This window comes from Stegostoma tigrinum, chromosome 32, assembly GCF_030684315.1.
Source record: "Stegostoma tigrinum isolate sSteTig4 chromosome 32, sSteTig4.hap1, whole genome shotgun sequence".
NCBI lineage: Eukaryota > Metazoa > Chordata > Chondrichthyes > Orectolobiformes > Stegostomatidae > Stegostoma > Stegostoma tigrinum.
In genome coordinates, this window is record NC_081385.1 from 9270670 (window position 1) to 9291340 (window position 20671).

General features: G+C 43.0%; 1 protein-coding gene across 4 annotated transcripts in view; it reads left to right on the plus strand.

The window, feature by feature from the left end:
* Nucleotides 1-20671, plus strand: part of dscaml1 (Down syndrome cell adhesion molecule like 1) — a 564629-nt gene that overhangs the window by 383714 nt on the left and 160244 nt on the right. For all 4 annotated transcript variants that reach the window (XM_059638968.1, XM_048562212.2, XM_059638969.1 and 1 more), the window contains one exon: nucleotides 2340-2516. In XM_059638968.1, coding sequence (XP_059494951.1) covers nucleotides 2340-2516 — 177 coding nt within the window. The remainder of the gene's footprint in view (nucleotides 1-2339; nucleotides 2517-20671) is intronic.

Consider the following 20671-nt stretch of genomic DNA (forward strand, 5'->3'; position numbering starts at 1 on the left):
AAAAGAACAAACAAATCATCGGAGAGAAATTGGTGAACTCATTTCCCCTGCTGTACTCAGTTTAATTTTCTCTCATAAGCTTTCACTAGGTTTTATAAATACAAGCTTGAATTAAAGTTATCGCAGATACCAATGGGAAATACATTTTGAAAAATTTTAAATGAAAATTGAAAATGCACCTTACAATCTAAAGGTAGTTATCAGTTCAGTTCATGTGTATATATCATATATATGGAAAGAACTTACCTACTGCATTATTTTAATTTGAAGACAAAACCAATGCTTGTTTTGGTGAAAGAACTCTAACAGGCCAGCTTGTCTCGGTCATTGTTGTCCCAATGAAGTTCATTACAAGGTTAGAGAACAATGTCATTTTATTATGAATCAGGACATGTTAGATCCCAGAGTCAAACCTGGCTTGTTAGATCTTGACTTTTTAACTGTGGAAGTCAGGTACTGAACATATTCACAAGGGGCTACCAATGTTCTTTAAAGGCAAGGAAGAACACTTTTATTGAACAGGTAAAGCCAAGAAAGATATTGCACTAAACACAGTGAAAAGTTGGAAAGATTTTGCTACAGACATCAGAAAAGCAATTAGCTCACACTACTCCTTTAATTCCAGCAACATTTTTACAAATATTCAAACCTCAGCAAACAGTCACCACTGTGGTCACACTGAAGCCGCTTGTGTAGACTCAGTGGCCGTCAGCTGCAGCCAGTTTACTTCCAGTGAATGTCTGTCCAGTCAAATGGCACTTTGTGGCACTGTGGTAGTGTTCCTAGCTCCTAGCCAGAAGATCCATATTCAAGCCCCACCTGCTCCGGAGGTGTGCAATATCGTCTCTGAACAGCTTGGTTAGAAAATACTTTATCTGCGCTGTTAAAGGGTTGTGTTGTGATAGTGTTCCTAACTCTGGTCTAGAAAACCGGGGTTCAAATTCTGCTAAGTACATGTGTATAATATGTCTTACCTAGGGAATCTTGCAGCACAGTGTTAGTGTCTCAGCCTCTGTGCCAGTTCAAGTCCCACCTGCTACAGATGTGTGTCATTACACATTGAGGAAGTTGATTAGAAATATGTATAAAGGTAAATATATACACTTCTGTAATCTCAATCAATTTTAGAACAAAGAAGATTACAGCACAGGTACAGACCCTTCGGCCCTCCAAGCCTGCGCCGATCCAGATCCTCTATCTAAACCTGTCACCTATTTTCCAAGGATCTGTACCCCTCTGCTTCCTGCCCATTCATTATCTGTCTAGATACATCTTAACTGACGCTATCAAGTCCGCCTCTACCACCTCCACTGGCAACGTGTTCCAGGCACCCACCACCCTCTGCGTAAAGAACTTTCCGTGCATATCTCCCGTAAACTTTTCCCCTCTCACCTTGAAATCGTGACCCCTAGTAATTGAGACCCCACTCTGGGAAAAAGCTTCTTGCTATCCACCCTGTCTATACCCCTCATGATTTTGTCAGGTCCCCCCTCAACCTCTGCCTTTCTAATGTAAATAATCCCAATCTACTCAACCTCTCTTCATAGCTAGATTAGTATTTAGGGCTACTGTGGTGTGGTGAGAAGTGTCCCTATCAATGAAGCAGAAGCCAGGGCTCAAGTCCCATCTGTTCTCGAAGTGCATTCTAACACACCTGAACAAGATGCTTAAAATATAATCCCTGTGCAGTCGCTATGCTTTTTTCACTTCTTCAGAATATCCTTCCCTAAAACTAACTAAAGTCAATATTACTTTCAACCTGAAAACAGATATATGAGCTCCTCAATTCCATGGTACAGCTGTCTTGCCTTCACCATCTGGCACATCTACACGCAGACTGACTGTACGTTATTCTGTTTCTCTGTCTGTCTGAGCCCTATCACTAGCTAACAGCACATTTTTTTCTCATTCACCCATTCTTTACAGTGTACTCAACTGTTTCCCTTAAGTGTTCAGGACCTTAGTAATATTCATGCACACATCCATACTCCCCAGGACTAATCTTAGAGCATCTCTAAAATGACATCAAAGAGTGTGTTCATGTTCTTAAAATTAAAAAAAACGAATACAAAATGTAAATTTAATTTAAAGTTATAACTTTGTTCTTAATAGTGTTTGGCACAATGAAACACTTTGTTAAAGGAGAGATGTCAAGAGAATTCTACTTTTAGAAAACCCACTAGTGTATATCTGTGTCCTAGTGTGATGAGGTATAATACTCATCAGAGCTCCTACATGATTAAGCATGTTGCTTTAGATCTCAACGTGATTAATGTGCCTGTCATATCTCACAAATCTTCCGCATTCAATAACTGAATCGTTGACTTTATTCTTCGCAGGAAGTGGAAATCCTCAGCAATATCACCCAGTTCCTCTGACAGGCCGCATTCAGATCCTAGCAAATGGTTCTTTGCTAATTCGCCATGTCTTAGAAGAAGATATTGGGTACTACCTGTGCCAGGCAAGCAACGGTGTTGGCACAGACATCAGCAAGTCCATGTTCCTTACCGTGAAGAGTAAGTAGTTTATTTTTGCATCTGTTTTCAGAAAGCATTCATTGAACTCCGTACATTTCAATAAAATGTCCATTTGAAAGTCTACAAGCAACAATAGTCAACATGGGAGACTACTGCGTCCCAAGTACTTAAATCGATACTAACTGGTTGACTACAGAGGTGAAAGAAAATGCTATAATTTATACGTCAAATTCAACTAGACCACCAAGTTATTCAGCACAGAAGAAGACCATCACGTCCACTGGGGAGATGATTGTGTGCTGGTAACATCATTGGACTAGTCATCTAGAACCCAAATGTTCTGGGGACATATTTCAAATCCCACCAAAGCAGATGGTGAAGTTGAATTTAATAAAACAAAAGGAACTAAAAGTTTGTCAATTGGTGACCATGTAATGATTGTTGCGAAAATCCATCCTCCCTAAAGGGAAAGAAATCCACCATCTCAACTATACATGACTCCAGACCTACATATCTTCTCTCTAATGGGTCTTAGAGAGCCAAACACTGCAAGATCAACTAGGGATGGGGAAAAAAAATGTTGGCTTTGCCTGTGATACCCACATCCCACATAAGAATGGAGTGCCTGCCCCTGCTGTTTATAAGTACAATCATTGACAGCACTGAAGGGGCTCATTTGGCTCATCATGGCTGTGACAGCCCACAAAGATCTGACTACACTGAACCCATTTTCCAGCCTTTGGCTCACAGCTTAGAGGCTGTGGCAATGCACTTGAACATCAATATAAAGCTTAAATGTTACTCCACCATACTTTCATGCAGTGAGTCCCAGACTCCCAACACTCTCTGAGTGAAAGGATCATTCCAGTCCATTGCTGTCACCAAAGCCCTGAACATTTCTTTTCAAGCATATCAACAATGTCGACATTATGATTGAAGCTTATTCCATACCCTTCCATGCATTCTGTGCAACTCTTATAAACTCTGCATAGAAAACTATTATCATTTTCCTTTTAGATATTCTGCCAATTACCTTAGACCCATGCCTTCAAATTATCCTGCTGGTAGAAAATTGTTTCTCTTTATTTGCTTTCTCAAAATTCCTCACCATTTTGAAGCCCTCTATTAAACCTCATAGGAACATTCCCTGCTATAACGGTCAATCAGCAACAGAAAACTCAAATACAGCCATACGCACTCAGGGCTACAGATTGTGGGAACCTGCCTGTATTTGGTTAACTTGCCAGAAAATCCAAGATCTGTGAACTGAAGGGAGACACGGGGTGGGTGTGCGTTCTGCTGATGTTCACAGTGTTTACCTCGAGGACCATTTGATGCTAAGCTGGCATGAAGCAGTTGAGTCTGCATTTGTACAAATTAGAATCTTTTCCCTTAACCTCTAGGCTAGAGCTCAATGGCACTGTAGTGTGAGTCACACTCCCAGTTTGATGGATAATAATGACCTGAGAGAAAATGTGACATTTAGATGATTGCTACTCTATAATCCTACTAGAGAAAGAGAGAGAGCTCCTTTCATTAATATAAATGATTAGGAACAGGAAAAGGTCATTAGACTCAGGAACCTGCTCCTTTTTCTAAGCTCAGCAGTATCTACCCACTTGCACCAAGCCACAATCAGTCGAGTTTCTAGAAACCTATTGTCTGTGCTAACTTCAGTCTAGTGGCTAACTGAATACATTGGCATTGCCCTTCTCCTAATTGTTAACTGTTCTCATAGTCCTTCAGCTATTCCACTGCAAAACTTGCAGAGTGGCAAAGAACCTGTCAATACGGTATGTTCCATAGAGAGATTGATCTCGTCAGAGTTCATTTAGGTGCAGTTTAATAATGCACTTCTGTCATGCTGTAGTTTCCTATTTCATTATACTCTTAAATTGATGTAGTTAACAAGCTTCATGCTTTCAGATGTTTGCAGTTGTCTTGGTGGGGGAAGGGAAGTCAGGAAGGTGTCCAAGAACAACAGTTAGAAACAGGAGATCGATACTGAAGGATGAGGAGTGATTGATTTCACTCCTGTGGGATTGTCACACAGAGCACAATAAAAAAAACATTCTCCGCAGTGTAATGGGCTAATCAATGTGGAGTTCGCTAAGTAAAAGGTGACTTAATGGCTGGTTCCTCATAAGCAGCAAAGCACAACCAAAAGTTACCCTGAAAACATGAGCAAGCCATAGGGGAATGGCCCCTCTTCTCTCCGAATCTCAGTATTCAAAATGTGAGTTTTCCTAGTGTACCCAGCAATATTTCTCTCTCAGCTAACTTCACCAGCAACAGATAGAATCCGTAACCTAGAAGATGACCATTCAGACCCTTGTAGTTGTTGCGGTGCTATGGAAACAAATTCATCATACTCTCTTGTGCTTTCGTTTTGGCTCTGAACATTTCCAAAGTATCTAAAGCATATCCCAGTTTTTGCAGGTGGTGGTAGTGTCCCTACTTCTGAGACAGGATGACCAGGCTCAGTCCCATCTGCTCTTCTGGTGTTTCATAACAACCAAAGATAGGTTGACTACAAAATATCTATAAACAAATTAGAAAGCTACTATTGAATCAGCTTCCAATTTCAGGCAGGACATACATGGATCATTCATCTCCTTGTTATCTATGAGACAATGATGATGCAGGACAGTCACTGTATTTGGCTATTTAACACTCATATGACTAGCCAATTAATTTATGGTGTATGGTAATTCAACAAGAGAATCAGATGGCTACATAAGTACAGTCATAGAGTTATACAACGTAACAGACCCTTTGGTCCAGCATATCCGCATTGACCAGGCATCTCAAACAGACCTACTCCCATTTCCCAGCATTTGGCCCATATCCCTCTAAACCCTTCCTATTCATATACCCATCCAGATGCCTTTTAAATGTTATAATTGTACCAGCCTCCACCACTTCCTGTGACATCTCATTTCCATTCATGAACCATCATCAGCGTGGAAAAGCTACCCCTCAGGTCCTTTTCAAATCTTTCACCTTTATCCTATGCCCTCTAGCACCGGACACCCTGACTCTGGCAAAGAGACCTTGGACCTTATCTATACCCCTCATAATTTTACAGCCTGTATCATGTCACCTCTCAACAATTGTTGTATTTCTTTAATCCTGTGTGATGCAGAATATCTCTGGAGGGAACCAGGAAAGACCATAATGGATGAATGGTGGAGGAAGGAGCTAGGGTGTGGTGGGGAACAAAAAAAAATAAAGTGCTTAAATCCAGAAAAGTAAGCAGAGTAGAGGAGACTGGGGAAGTAATGGAGATAATTTTGTTTTAATTCCTTTGTGAGATGTGAGCATTTCTGGATGGGCCAGCATTCCTTTCCATCGCTAATTACCCAAAGGGCAGTTAGGAATTAACTGTATTGCTGTGGGTCTGAAATTACGTATAGGAGATCAGTCTACTTCCCAAAATGACATTAGTGAACCAGATGGATTTTTCACCAATAATCATTTCGTAGACATTGTCAGAAGCTTAATTTTAAACATTTTCGTTGAATTCAGATTCGATCATTTAATATGATAGGATTTGAACATAGATCATCTGAGTCTGTGGATGAATAGTTTAGCAATAATACTATTAGGCCATCACCTCCCCATTTTGGGTGGTGTGGATCAGAGGCACAGGCTGTAGCCCTGGTTTCCAAGCAATGTCTGTTGTGCGAGGAGCAAAGCCTTGTGAGAAAGACGTAACATTAGCAACATATCAGAGGAATGTAATTGGAAATTGTCAAGTAAATGTTAAAAGGAATGTTCTTCAGGCAAAGTGTGAGGAATGCTTAGAATAAACAGCCAAGCAGCTTGGGATTGAGGGGGGAGTGAAGCTGACAGGAGGGTGAGTTTAGTTGAGCCCAGTGGGCTGAGGAACAATTTTTACAGCATGCCATCTGTTCAATTCTGACCATTTTAAAGACAGAAGAAGAAAGACTTGAATTGACATAGCACCTTTCATTAACTCAAACTGTTTTACCAACCAAGTACATTCTAATTAGCGATAACAGGCCAATAATTTGCGCACAACCTACAAAGAGCAATAGACGAGTGAATTGGTATTCCGTTTTAAGAGATGGTGATTAAGGGTAAATCATTGTCTGGAGTTTGCTGTTTACCTGCTATGACCCTTCCACATCTATCTGAGAAGGCACATTTATGGTTGACCTGTCATGTGAAGGATGGCACCTCCAAAGGTGCACGACTGCCTCAGTACTGCAGTGTAGTGCCAGGCTAGATAATGCAATTAGGACACTGGATTGGGACTTCAGACCACAACCTACAGACTCCAAGGTGGGTGTGCTGTCTCTGAGATCTATAATTTGTTGCCTTGCAACTTTTTTTATTCTCTTTGATCAATCAGCCTCCTCAGGTTACTTGTAAGCCATTCTACTTTGTTCCATCTCACTTACCCGTTGCTGATATATTAATCATAATTTCAGACAACAGCATATTGCAGCTTGCCAGCAGTTGAACAGATGGTCTCCTTAGTCAATCCAGGAGAAGACATATACAATAGAAACCTGAAGGTTTGCTAATGTTTCACACTTCATAGCTTGACCAAGTTGAGATTGGCAAACTAGTCTCATCAGTCAAACGGAATTCTTTTGCAAGTTGAGTCAAATTTTGTGAAGCTTTCTATCTCTCCCACTGTCTTGCCAATGTTCTATCCCACTCCCTGGGCAATTGGTGAAGATGTTTGCAGCCTGATTCTGAGCTGAGTTTTCAGTGCTAAATCTTTACCTTCAATAGGGCCACCTGAGTGCAACTTTGCAATAGCTCCCTGATCTGTCCCTGCCCCAAAACCATCATCAGTGCTTTTCTTTCCATCTGGGTCAACTATGCTACTGTTGGAGGTCACTTAGCTCAGTTGACTGGTTGTACTGTTGTATTATATCAACAGTGTGTGTCTAATTCCTGCACTGGCTGAGGTTACCATGAAGAACCCTCCTTCCCAGCCTCTTCCCTTGCCTGAGATGTGGTGACCTCAGGTTAAGCCACCACCTATTGTCTTGCTGCAATGAGAGAGCAACCCTCTGGTGTGGTATGACTACAGTGACTTTTATTCCAACATTGTCCTGACTGGCCACCCAATACAGGCTGGAACTTGTGGAAATTCACTTATCTCTCTAACTCACACCCACCCCCGTGCTCAGTGATTTCCAACACAGCAATTTAAAATTCAAGTCCTTGAGTTAACATCCCTCTGTGAATGCTCCTTAGTGCTGTATCCTCCTGCAACCCTTCAGCCTTCCAAGATTTGTGACCTTCCGTGTCCCTGATTTTCTTTACTTTAACCATTGGCAGCCATGTCTTCAACTACAAAGTCCTAAACTCTGCAATTCCTTCCCTGGACCTTTCTACCCCTTTCTCCTGCTTTTACTTAGTCATGTACTCTATCTATTTGTCTACCTGTCACTTGTCCTAATCCCTTCTTATGCAGCTCTGTCTGATTACACCCCATGGAGCACTTTGGGACATGTTGTGACATTGAGGGTACTGTGTAAATGTGACTTGTTGTTGTTGTTTTGTCCACCTAGTTTGATGATCCCATATGGGGCAGGTGGGCATCTGGCTAGCCTTAGATGGCCATCCATTCAGGTGGCAACTGTTGACTGAGAAAGAAGACAGGGAAAGCCAAAACCATAGAGGATCTCTGTCACCAACTGATGGTTTCTGATAAACAGATGCAATGAAGACAGAGAGATTACAAACAGAAATTCTGGCAAAAGGAAACAGATGTATTTGAGTGATCCTATTAACATTCATGTAATTCAGCACCCTTTAATCCTGATGCTGGCAGCTTGCTGTTGCTACATACACCGGTGCAGAAGCTTTTCTTTGAGTGTGTTATCTCTGGTTAACAAACAGAACTCCATGCCTGTCTTCCCTTTGTAAGCTCATGAAGGGACATTGAGCAGCAAAGGGATCCATTTCTGAAATGTTTTAACTCCTCTTATGAAGAATGCCCTTTGACAGTAAAAGGGAGCTGGCCTCGTAACACAATCAATCTGAATCAGGGTTGGTCATATTCCGAATCTTTGAAGGTAGCTGTGAGTGTATCAAGAGGTTTCAAACTTAGGGGATGTTTGTTATGAATGATGTGTGGCTGCCTCAGTGTGTTATAGGTGCACTTACAGCACTGACAACCAGGTAGTGTGTAGAGGTGTGACACTCCATTCCTGATCTCCTTGTGCTTGTCCGCTCTCAGATCCCTCCTTGCTCTCCTTCCTCCCTATTCATGTAATATCCTCCAATATTTGGCCTTCTGAGAATGCGACAGTTTGTTAATTCTGGTCTCTGACGTTGAATCAAGCAGGATAAATGGAGTTCATGCACAGATTGGATCTAATCCATTCTGAATGAGTGATAGAAGAAGACCCAATGGGCTGAATGGCCTGTGTTGCAAAGCAAATCCCAATAGAGTAGGGCTTTCCACAGTAGGGTCAGGAGCTTAAGTGAGCTGAAATGTCAAGGTCCTGAGCAGTGATCGCCAGGGAGCACCAACCAAGCTTCAAGAGCAGTGTTCCTTGTCAACCAATCTCCTGCTCTCACAATTCCCAACCCCCTCCCCCAACCCCAACACTCCGCCAACTCTACTCCCACAGTTCCCATTGTGAGGGGTCACAACAATTTCCAAGCCTCGATATGGTGTCCCGTCCCATTTTCCAGACATTAGACCGTGGATTTCCATCGGATTATTCCATGATGATGTGTGAACTGTGACAGTGTTTTGTCATTGCCTCCTGCAAGATGTCTGACCAGGATACTCTCCACTCTTACTGTTTACCATCAGGCATTTTGGAAGGAATTCCAGGCTGTGAATCACCCTGATAACAAAGTGTGAAGCTGGATGAACACAGCAGGCCAAGCAGCATCTCAGGAGCACAAAAGCTTTTGTGCTCCTAAGATGCTGTTTGGCCTGCTGTGTTCATCCAGCTCCACACTTTGTTATCTTGGATTCTCCAGCATCTGCAGTTCCCATTATCTGTGAATCGCCCTGATTTGGCTACATTATAAATGTACCTTCCAAGGCCACAAACCCTGGTGTGTGTTGTTGAACCTGCAGCTTCTGGCATAGAGACAGGGACTCTCCCCATTGCACCGCAAGACATGGAGGTGTTAACTGAAAATGTGTAAACTGAGACTGATAAACCATTGCACATCAGTGACCACAGTTGATCTACTTCCACAGCTTGGTTCAATGACCCTCAATACTCTTACCTAGCAAGAGGTTATCAATTAAAACACTGCAGGTGATGGAAATCTGAAATAAACCCAGAGAATGCCGAAGAAACTCAGCTGGTCCAGGAGCATCTGTGGAGAAAGAAACAGAGTTAACATTTTGAGTCCAGTATGAACACAGATCTGAAGAAAAGACTCAAAATGTTAACTCTGTTTCTGTCTCCACAGGTGCTAGTGGACCTGCGGAGTTTTTCCAGCATTCTCTGTGTTTGTTTCAGATTTCCATCATCTGCAGTGTTTTACTTTTCTTGATAAGCTCTTGTTAGGTAAGAGCATTGAGGGTCATTGAACCAAGCAGCAGAAGTAGATCAACTGTGGTCATTGAATGGCAGAGCATTCTTGAGTGGCTGAAGGGCCTCCTACTGTCTCTATTTTCCTGAGGTTATGCCTGGGTATGAACGGGCCTTATTGTATTTACATTGCAGTACATGTGCACTCAAAGTTAAAGCTAATACCTGGGCATTGTTTGTTCCACTTTGATCCATGCCATAATCCATTTCCTGATTTGTAATCACTCTAGCTACTTACAGAGAGCCCCAACTGGTTGATTCCCGATTTAAGAAATTGAACTGAAATTGATTAGCAAGTTGTTGTCTGAGGGACAGTACATTTCCTAATTGTCGATAGTGTTGCTGTGACTGTGAATTTCATATTGATTAGGTTGTTGGAGGTCATTTATTTTTTGCACCAATTAGTGCCCATTATTGGCTTCGCATCCTACACAATACTCTGTAACACAGTGCAAGGAAAGTCATTGATCCCTCTAATGCCCTGTTTACATAGCAGTCTATTCACTGCAGCCTCAATATCTCCTGCCAATCTAGACAACAATGTGCTCAAGCTGAGGAAAAAGCATACATGTTAGCACTGTGGAAGCAGAACAAAATTGTAAAAATTTATTCTCATCAGCCAAACAGGTGACAGTAAACTGGAAAACAGGTCTCACAAATGGGAGCTTGCAGAGTTTGAATTGTTTTAAAATATTTTAAAGGTTATGCCAGTAATGTTTGACCATGCCCCAGCATGTGGTATGTTTGAACGTATGTAACAGATGCAGCAATGTCAAGGATACGAGAGCACACACAAGCTGAGCCTTTCTCAGTTGCTGAAGTTGTTTGCTGCTGTCATCCATGTGAATTTGCTGCTCCAATAAACCAAAGGCAGGCAATTCATCTTAATACCAGTGTTAGTGTACTGGACACAGTTGTGAATTGATTATTACTCAGTCAACTGCAAGCATGAAACCTCAAGTAGATCTTTGATTAATTTCACAATTGAAGTAGAGTACATTAGTGCCGGAAATGGAACCCATTTTGTTTAATCATACAACACAGAAGGAGGCCTTTTGGCCCATTGGGCCTTTGCAGGCCATTTGAAATGAGGCATCCGCTTCGTCCCATGCACCTATGCTTTCCTTCCATTGCCCTGCAATGTTGTTTCCTTTTCAAGTACTTAACCAATCCCTTTTGAAATCCAGTGTTGAATTAGCTTCCACCAACCTTTCAGAAACTATTTTCTACAGCATTAATTGTTACATTTTTATATTTCAGAGCCTTGCAGAGATTATATTAATTAATGTATAACAGATTTTATTCACAAAGATTTAAAATGTCTGTTTAAAACTTCTAGTTCTTATTTCAGCCATGGCTTGCTTATGTTTCCTTGAAAGAGCACCCAAATTCAACCAATCAATCACAGTGAACATCAACAGTCAACGGACCCATATAATCAAACACAGAATAACTGAAAGCATTGAACTTTACAGTAACAACTTGCATAAAATATATCCCAGCTGACTCTTTTTCCAGTTACATTAAATCTGTATCAAAAACAGAAATTGCTGGCAAAGCTCAGCAGGTCTGGCAGCATCTGTGGAGAGAAACCAGAGTTAACATTGCAGATCGAGTGATGCTTCCTCAGAACTGAACGGCCACTGGACCCGAAGCATTAACTCTGGTTTCTCCCCACAAACGCTGACAGACCTGCTGAGCTTTTCCAGCAATTTCTGTTTTTGTTTCTGACTTACAGCATCCACAGTTCTTTCATTTATTATTGTTAAATCTGTGTTCCCTGCTTACCAAACATCCTGCCGCTAGATGCAGTTTCTACTTCATTCTGGGTCAATAAATTTCATAAAGAAATTAATGCAATTCAATTGGCGATCACATTATTTCCTCAAATGATGGAATAGCACATTGGTTTTGGTGACATCTGTGCTCGTATTGGGCCGTATAATTTGTCTTAATTAACTTTGGGCTTCTGTCAATACAGCAGAAAATGACAGATATAGGTTGTGAAGAACAAAGTTTATATTAAATAACAGCAATTATTTCTTCAGACTCTCTGTTTTGCGGGGGGTGGGTTTAATGGGAGGAATAAAGTTTACACTTTGGAACCAATTAATTAAATGGCTAAAAAAATGAGTTTGATGTGAAAAGTGTTTGTTTCTTCAAGTTTTCACTCAAACTGATTTCCAAATTGCTGACTGCACAATCTGTCATAGACTATGTAATTAGACTGTTTTTTAAAAGCAGTTTTTATTTAACAAATTCTTGCTTTAAGACCGATTCTTAGTCCATTTTAACTGGTAAAATAAAATGGTTGAACCAGGTTTGTCACAGGAAGCTAGCATTTTCAATCAATGTCAATCCACAATTTAGAAATAATTGCTTTTGAAATTTCCAGAAGTTCTTTTTATAAAAGAAAACTCCCTGCTATAGGGAAGATGTGAAACTTGAAAAGGTTCAGAAAAGATTTCCAAGGATGTTGAGGAGAGACAGTAGGAACTACTGATGCTGGAGAATCTGAGATAACAAAGTGTGGAGGTGGATGAAAACAGCAGGCCAAGCAGCATCAGAGGAGCAGGAAGGCTGACGTTCGGGTCGAGACCCTTCTTCAGAAATGGGGGAGGAGAAGGGGTTCTGAAATAAATAGGGAGAGAGGGAGAGGTAGATAGAAGATGGATGAAGGAGAAGGTAGGTGGATAGGAGACAGACAGGTCAAAGTTGTGGGGTTGGAGCCAGTAAAGGTGATTTTAGGTGGGGAGTTAGGGAGGGGATAGGTCGGTCCAGGGAGGACGGACAGGTCAAGGAGGTGGGATGAGGCTGGTGGGTAGGAGATGGGGGTGGGGCTGGAGGTGGCAGGAATGGTTAGGGAGGCGGGGACTAGTGGGGCTGGTTTTGGGATGTGGTAGGGGGAGGGGAAATTTTGAAGCCTATGAAGTCCACATTGATACCCTTGGGCTGCAGAGTTCCCAAGCAAAACATGAGATGCTGTTCCTGCAGCTTTCAGGTGGCATCATTGTCGTGCTGCAGGAGGCCCAAGATGGACATGTCGTCCGAGGAGTGGGAGGGGGAGTTGAAATGGTTCACGACTGGAAAGTGTAGTTATTCGTTGCAAACTGATCGTAGGTGTTCCACAAAGCGGTCCCCAGGCCTCAGCTTGATTTCCCCGATGTAGAGTAGGCCACAACAGGAATGGTGGATATAGTATACCACATTAGCAGATGTGCATGTGAGCATCTGTTTGATGTGGAAGGTCTTCTTAGGGCCTGGGATGGGGGTGAGGGGGGAGGTGTAGGGGAAGATGTAACACCTGCTTTGGTTGCAGGGAAAAGTGCCGGGTGCGGTGGGGCCAGAGGAGAGTGTGGAGTGGACAAGGGAGTCATGGAGAGAGTGGTCCCTCCGGAAGGCAGACAAGGGTGGGGAGGGAAAAATGTCTTTGGTGGTGGGGTCAGATTGCAGATGGCGGAAGTTTCAGAGGATGATGCGTTGGATCTGGAGGTTGGTGGGGTGGTATGTGAGGATGAGGGGGATTCTGTTTTGGTTGTTATTGTGAGGAGGGGGTGAATTGCAGGAAATGCGTGAGGGCATTTTCGACCACTGAGGAGGGGAAGTTGCGGTCCTTGAAAAAAGAAGACATCTGGGATATTGGGAGTGGAATGCCTTATCTTGGGAGCAGATGTGGTGGAGGCAAAGGAATTGGGAATAGGGGATGGCCTTTTTGCAGGAAATGCAGGAAATTTATTTCAGAACCCCCTTCCCCTCCCCCATTTCTGAAGAAGGATATAGGCCCGAAACATCAGTTTTCCCGCTCCTCTGATTCTGCTTGGCCTGTTGTGTTCATCCAGCTCTATACCTTGTTATCTTAGTTCCTGGTTACATTGTGTTAGTAGTCAATTTCTTTGTAAATATCACTTCTCATTCAAAACATATCTTCTTTTCACTCTGGTGTCGGATTTTGGTGTTTCTGGCGAGGACAGCATTTGTTGCTTATCTCTGGGCACAATGGAGCCGAATGGTTCCCTGGGCCATTTCAGAAGGCTGTTAAGAGTCAACCACATTGCTATGGGCTTGGAAGCATGTGTGAGCCAGACCAGCTAAGGACAACAGATTTTCTTTCCAGAAAGCCATTATTGAACCACTTGGGTGATTATTACAATCAGTAGTCACTGATTAGACTGATTTTTCATTCCAAATTGTGTTAAATTTAAATTTCACTGTCAGCTGTGTAGGGATTCGAGTCCACGTCCCCAGACCGTGAGATTGGGCTTCTCAGTTACTTAGTTGGTGACACTACCAAAACACCACCACCTTAAAAGTTAAATTTCTAACCATCCTCAAAATCTTGGAAACCGACACACTTGATAGTTTGAAACAAAAACACCGAATGCTGGAGAAACTCAGCAGATCTAGTGACATTCATGGAGAGAGAAGCAGAATTAACATTTTGGGTCGAGTTTGACTCTTTGTCGTAGAAACATAGAAGATAGAAGCAGGAGGAGGCCATTCCACCCTTCGAGCCTGCCCCACCATTCATCACAATCATGGCTGATCGTCCAACTCAATACCTTGATCCTGCTCTCTCCCCGTAACCTCTGATACCATTTGCCCCGAGTACTCTATCTAGTCAACTCTTGAATACATTCAATGTTTTGGCATCGACTACTTCCTGTGGTAATGAGTTCCACAGGCTCACCACTCTCTGGATGAAGAAATGTCTCCTCATCTCTATCCTAAACGGTCCACTCTGAATCCTCATACTGTGACCCCTGTTTCTGGACACATCCACCATCGGGAACATTCTCACTGCGTCTACCCTGTCCAATCCTGTTAGAATTTTATAAAGCACTTTGAGATCCCCCCTCATTCATCTGAACTCCAGTGAAAAAAATCATAACCTTGTCTATATCTCCTCATACATCAGTCCTGCTATCCCTGGAATCAACCTTGTAAACCTTCGCTGCACTCTCTCAAGAGCAAGACTATCCTTCCTCAGAAAAGGAGGAAAAGAACCAAAACTGCACACAATATTCCAGGTGTTGCCTCACTAAGGCCCTGTATAACTGTGATAACACATCCCTGCTCCTGTACTCAAAACCTCTCGCAATGAAGGTTAACATACCATTTGCCTTCTTTACCAAATGCTGCACATATATGCTTACCTTCAGCAACTGGTACACAGGGATACCCAGGTCCCACTGCAGAATTTGTCAGAACTGTTCTGAAGAAGAGTCATGCCAGAGACAAAACCTTAGCTCTGTTTCCGTCTCCACAGTTGCTGCTGGACCTACTGAATTTCTCCAGCATTCTCCGTGTCGGTTTCAGATTTCCAGTATCAAGCACTATTTTGCCTTTATACTTGAATGTTTTGTTTGCAGCAGCTCCTTCCGATGCAATGTTTATAAGACTTGATTCACACCGATTGCAATTTGCGCTTAAAATTCCGCAAACATGGGAATAATTCTTCAGGGATTAAATGGTTGGGTAGAGTCCACGAGCTATTCTGCATGGTCAACTAAAGGAGAAGGTTTAATGATGGGATTGAACTTTCTTTTCTGTGGCTCCTAATGCCTTCTTCCTTGAATGCTTTGCCTATGAATTGTGTGTGGCTTTTCAGCAGATACAGCTAAAATGCAGTTTTCATTTAGCATGCAGTTGTGAGCAACCTTTTCCATTACCTGCCCTGAAATTGAAGTGCTGTTGGGTGGAATGTCGGCGTTAGCTTGTTTTAATGGGAGCTGTTAGGAGTGTGGAAAGACCCTTACTTCATTTCATCTGAGCTGCCTCTCCTGTCACTCCAGGGCTCATTGATCAGATCCCCTTCCTGAAAGTCTCTGAAATGGAATTTGATATTCAATTTTTCAAACTACCTCAGCCCCAAAAATTTTTAGAAAAGCAAAATGTTCTGAAGAATTAGTATGCTAAGCGGAAATAACAAGGCGTCGAGCTGGATGAAGGCCAAGCAGCATCAGAGGAGCAGGAAGGCTGACATTTAGGGCCTAGACCCTTCATCAGAAATTGGGAGGGGAAGGGGGTTTTGAAATAAATGAGGAGAGAGGGGGAGGCAGATAGAAGATGGATAAAGGAGCAGATAGGAGGAGAGGAGACAGACAGGTCAAAGGGGCGGGGATGGAGCCAGTAAAGGTGAGTGTAGGTGGGGATTTAGAGAGGGGATAGGTCAGCCCAGGGAGGACGGACAGGTCAAGGGGGTGGGATGAGGCTCGTGGGTAGGAGATGGGTGTAGGGCTTGAGGTGGGAGGAGGGAATAGGTGGGAGGAAGGATGGGTTAGGGAGGCGGGGACAAGCTGAGCTGGTTTTTGTATGCGGTATGGTATATGTTAAGCAATATGTTAAGCAGTTGCTTTTAAATGGGTAAAAGCCTACAGTGAAGCCTGAGGCATTGTTTCAGGGAAGGCCACCATTCTAATGTGACAATCCATTGAGCTTCTGGCTTCAGTCATAACCCTGGTTAAACCGACGACTGAACATTTCCATTCTTTCACTGATGCCTCAGGAGGTTAGTTTAAAGGGTCTGTAAATTACCCTTTCCCGATACATTCCAGCCATTTACATCATCTGTACTTGCTAAGTGCAGTAACCCATGTTGGCCAAATGATGCTATTTATACCCACCATTGGCACTCACACCCCTCTTCCCTGTTAACTTCCTTGGGTGAAAGGTCACTAATGATTGATTGATTTATTGTTAAATGTACTGAGGCCTGTACAGCAGCTCATACCATACAAAGCGCATCAGAGTAGCAGAACAGAGCGCACAGTATGGTGTGACAGCCAGAGAGAAGTTGTTTTCTATGATGCATGTGTAAAAATTGGTAAGAGGGCTTGTGAACATACTGAATTTCTTTAGCCTCCTGAGGAACTACAGACATTGTTGTGCTTTCTTCACCAGCGTGTCAATGTGGGTGGTCCAGATTGCTGGTGACCATCACTCCCAGGAACCTGACGCTCTTGACCATCACCACCTCAGCACCACTGATACAGACAGAGTATGCCCTCCACTCCACTTCCTGAAGGCAATGACCAGCTCCTTCATTTTGCTGAAGTTGATAGAGAGATTGTTGTCTTTACATAGTGCAGTGAGCACTCTATCTCTTCCCTGTATTCTGCCTCCTTGTTGTTTGAGATCCGACCTACAGTGGTGGTATTGTCAGCCATCTTGTAAATGGAATTGGGGCAGAACGTAGCTACACAGTTGTGAGTGTATAAGAAGTAAAGTAAGGAGCTGACCACGTAGCCTTTCGGGGTACTAGTGTTGAGGATTATGCTGGCGGAAGCGTTGTGGCCTATTTTTACTGATTGTGGTCTATAGATCAGGAAGTCAAAGATCTAGTTACAGAGGGAGGAGCTGACACTCAGTCCTTGGAGTTTAGAGATGAGTTTGTTTAGAAGTATACTGTTGAAGGCCAAACTGTAGTCAATAAGTAGGAGCCTGACATAGCTACTCTTGTTATCCAATGTTGCAGGGATGAATGTAGGCCAGGGAGTTGGTTTCTGCTGTGGACCTGTTGAGCCAGTAGGTAAATTCAAAAGGATCAAGACAATTGTGTCAGCTGGAGATGATGTGAGCCATGACTAACCTCCTGAAGCACTTGATAATTATGGGGATCAGAGTGACCGGGCAGTAGTCCTTGAAGGACGCTATGTGATCTTTCTTTGGCACCACAATGATGGTGGTCTTCTTGAAGCAGGTGGAGACTTCAGGTCATAGCAAGGTGGGGTTAAAGATGTCTGCGAATACTCCCACCAGCTGGTCTGCACAGGATCTGAGTGCCCAGCTGGGTTCTCCGCCTGGGGCCAATCACTATCCGTGGGTTCACTCTCAAGAAGATCATTCTGACGTCTGTGGCAGTAACTGAGGGAACAGGTGCATCTGAGGCTTTTGGGGCAGGTGACACTGTTTCACTGCCCTTCTGTTCAAAGCGAGCGGAGAATACATTGATCTCGTTGGGTAGGGATGTGCTGTTGACCACGATTTCATTTGATTTGGCTTTGTAGCTCGTCACATTGTGTAAGCCTTGCCACAACCAACAGGTGTCCGTGTGGTTGCTCTGGGTCTCCAACTTAGTCTGGTATTGCCTCTTGCAGGACAACCAATTTAATTGATTAGCATCCTGTGTATTACCTTAAGAACTGACTTCTTGTCCTTACTTTACTGACAAGTAGCAGCAGCATGAATATAATCGACAAGCATCATGCAGCAACTTTCAAACCTGTGTCCTTTACCATCTAGAAGGACAATTACAGCACATAAGTGGGAACATCAACATCTGCTAGTCACCCTCCAAGTCACACACTGTCCTGACTTAGAAATATGTCACTGTTCGTTTAGTGTTTCTTGGTCAAAACAATGGGAGTCCTTCTCTAAGAGTACCCACATGACATGCGCTGCAGTGGTTCAAGCAGGCAATTCATCACCATCTTCTCAAGGGCAGTTAGGGATGGACAATAAATGCTGGCTGAGCCAACATGCCATTAAAACATACTAGAAAAGAGCCATAATGAACTGAGTCTTCCTTTTTCTTCTGATGTCCCACCGCTGATTAGTTATTCAGAACTGCAGATGAAAGACCCATCAAAGTACCAGAGAGTGCCTGACATTGGAAGGACGTCCCAATGATAGCAGGCAAAGTCCACCCGTCGTCTAGTGGATAGATGATCAGAAAACACAAAATGAAGTTTCTGAGAGAGGAGCAGAAAAACACTGAATGGAGTAAGAATACCGAGAACACATTGCTGTTTAATTGGCGTTTGAAAATTTCAGTCTGGAAGATTGTGTTGCCAAACCTCTTCAAGCACTTTGCTATGTAATTACGACAGTGTGGTCGACAAATCTAAATAAGTCTGCTCTATCAGCAGTAAGGAACTTTCAGGCAGAGTTCATGCAAATCTGTTTTACTTGCAAGCAAGAGAATAGATTGCATTGGAAAGGGGACATTAGTAGAGAGCAGTGCAAGGAGTAGACCAGTCAATGCCAAATAAACTATAAGTAATTTCACAGCCAGTAGCCACTTACATTGTACTTTGACAACATCTTGTTTTTTGGATCGATATCAGCTCCAGGAGGGTCCTGTGCTTTATTGATTGAACTCTTTCGCACAGTGCCTTTCTTCCCACCTCATGTCTGATGCTCAGTCATGACAGCAAAAATCATACCTTGTATTCAGTCAATGCATCTGTTGATAACGGATGAATAAATAATGATGACAAAAGACTAAAATCTATCAGGACCCTGATCCAGAACTAACAGGCTGCATTCTTGCCCGTGATGAGAGAACTTGCTTGGAGCTGAAGGGAGCAGACGGTCATGAATTTTAGCGAAAATGAAACAAAGCCAGAAAATTGCTAATGTTTAGTTAAGGCTGGTTGTCCAGACAAAAGTGGAGACTCACTGGGAATTGGGGGCCACAGTTTGGCTGATGTCTCACTTTCACAAGTTTGACAAAGCTTAGTCTCATTACTCATTACAGTGAGGGAGGAGAGGGGAGACTGAAGTGATTTGCCTGCAATTCTCTTGCACTTTGCTGCATTCTGTCACACTGTCAGTAACGCCGAGCGTAATTCTACAAGAGTGCACTTTCTAACTCGAGTGCTGCTCACCAATACATTGTACCAGCCCTTCATGTTTTTAAATCTGAAATGATCCTTTGTGTGCACAACCAGCTATAAATAAGTTGACATTATTCTGTCCTGTTCGTGACACCTGATGTGTATATTTTATTGCTGTCATGATTTATTCTGGCAGAGAGTTTACCAAAAGGTGCACACACAGAACCTTGCGCACGCAGAATGAGAACCTTTCGATGGTGTCAGATGTTACAGCCTTATAAATAATATTTTAAGTAAGAAGGCCCCCAGCCATCTTCTTAAGTGAAAGAAGTACCCATCCCTTGTCTATCCAGTGCAGTAATGAGGAAGCACTGCACGGTGTGGGATGTCACCTTTCACACAAGGCCCTGTCTGGTCTCTGCAGTGGACACAAAATATCCCACAGCGATATTTTGAGGAAGAGCAAAGGAGTTATTACCGGTGTTCCGGTCTTATCCTTCGTCAACAGCACAAACATAAATTATCTGCTCATTACCGTGTGCTGTTTGTGGGATCTTTCTATCTGTAAATATATATAAAGTTAGCAACATATTTAGGACAAGCAACTTACTCAAATTGCGTACCACAGAATCCCTACAGTGTGGAAACAGGCTCTTCAGCCCACCAAATCCACACTGACCCTCAGAGCATCTCACCCAGACCCATCCCCCGATAGCCCACCTAATTTGCACATCCCTGGACACTATGGGCAATTTAGCATGGCCAATCCATCTAGCCTGTACATCTTTAGACTGTGGGAGGAGCACCTGGAGGAAACCCACACAGACACGGGGAGAATGTGCAAACTCCACACAGACAGTTGCCCAAGGGTAGAATCGAGCCTGGTTCTCTGGTGTTGTGAGACAGCAGTGCTGTCCACTGAGCCACCATAAAGAAATGCAGAAATCAAAGGCAGTACTTTGCTAAATGCTGGTCAAAGGGCCTGTATCTTGGGAAATGATGATGTGATCGAGCTACTCCCATTACCATCAGCTGAGGGAGGTGGACTCGAGCAGCAGAGGTCATTGCCATTGCAGACCTGGAGTTT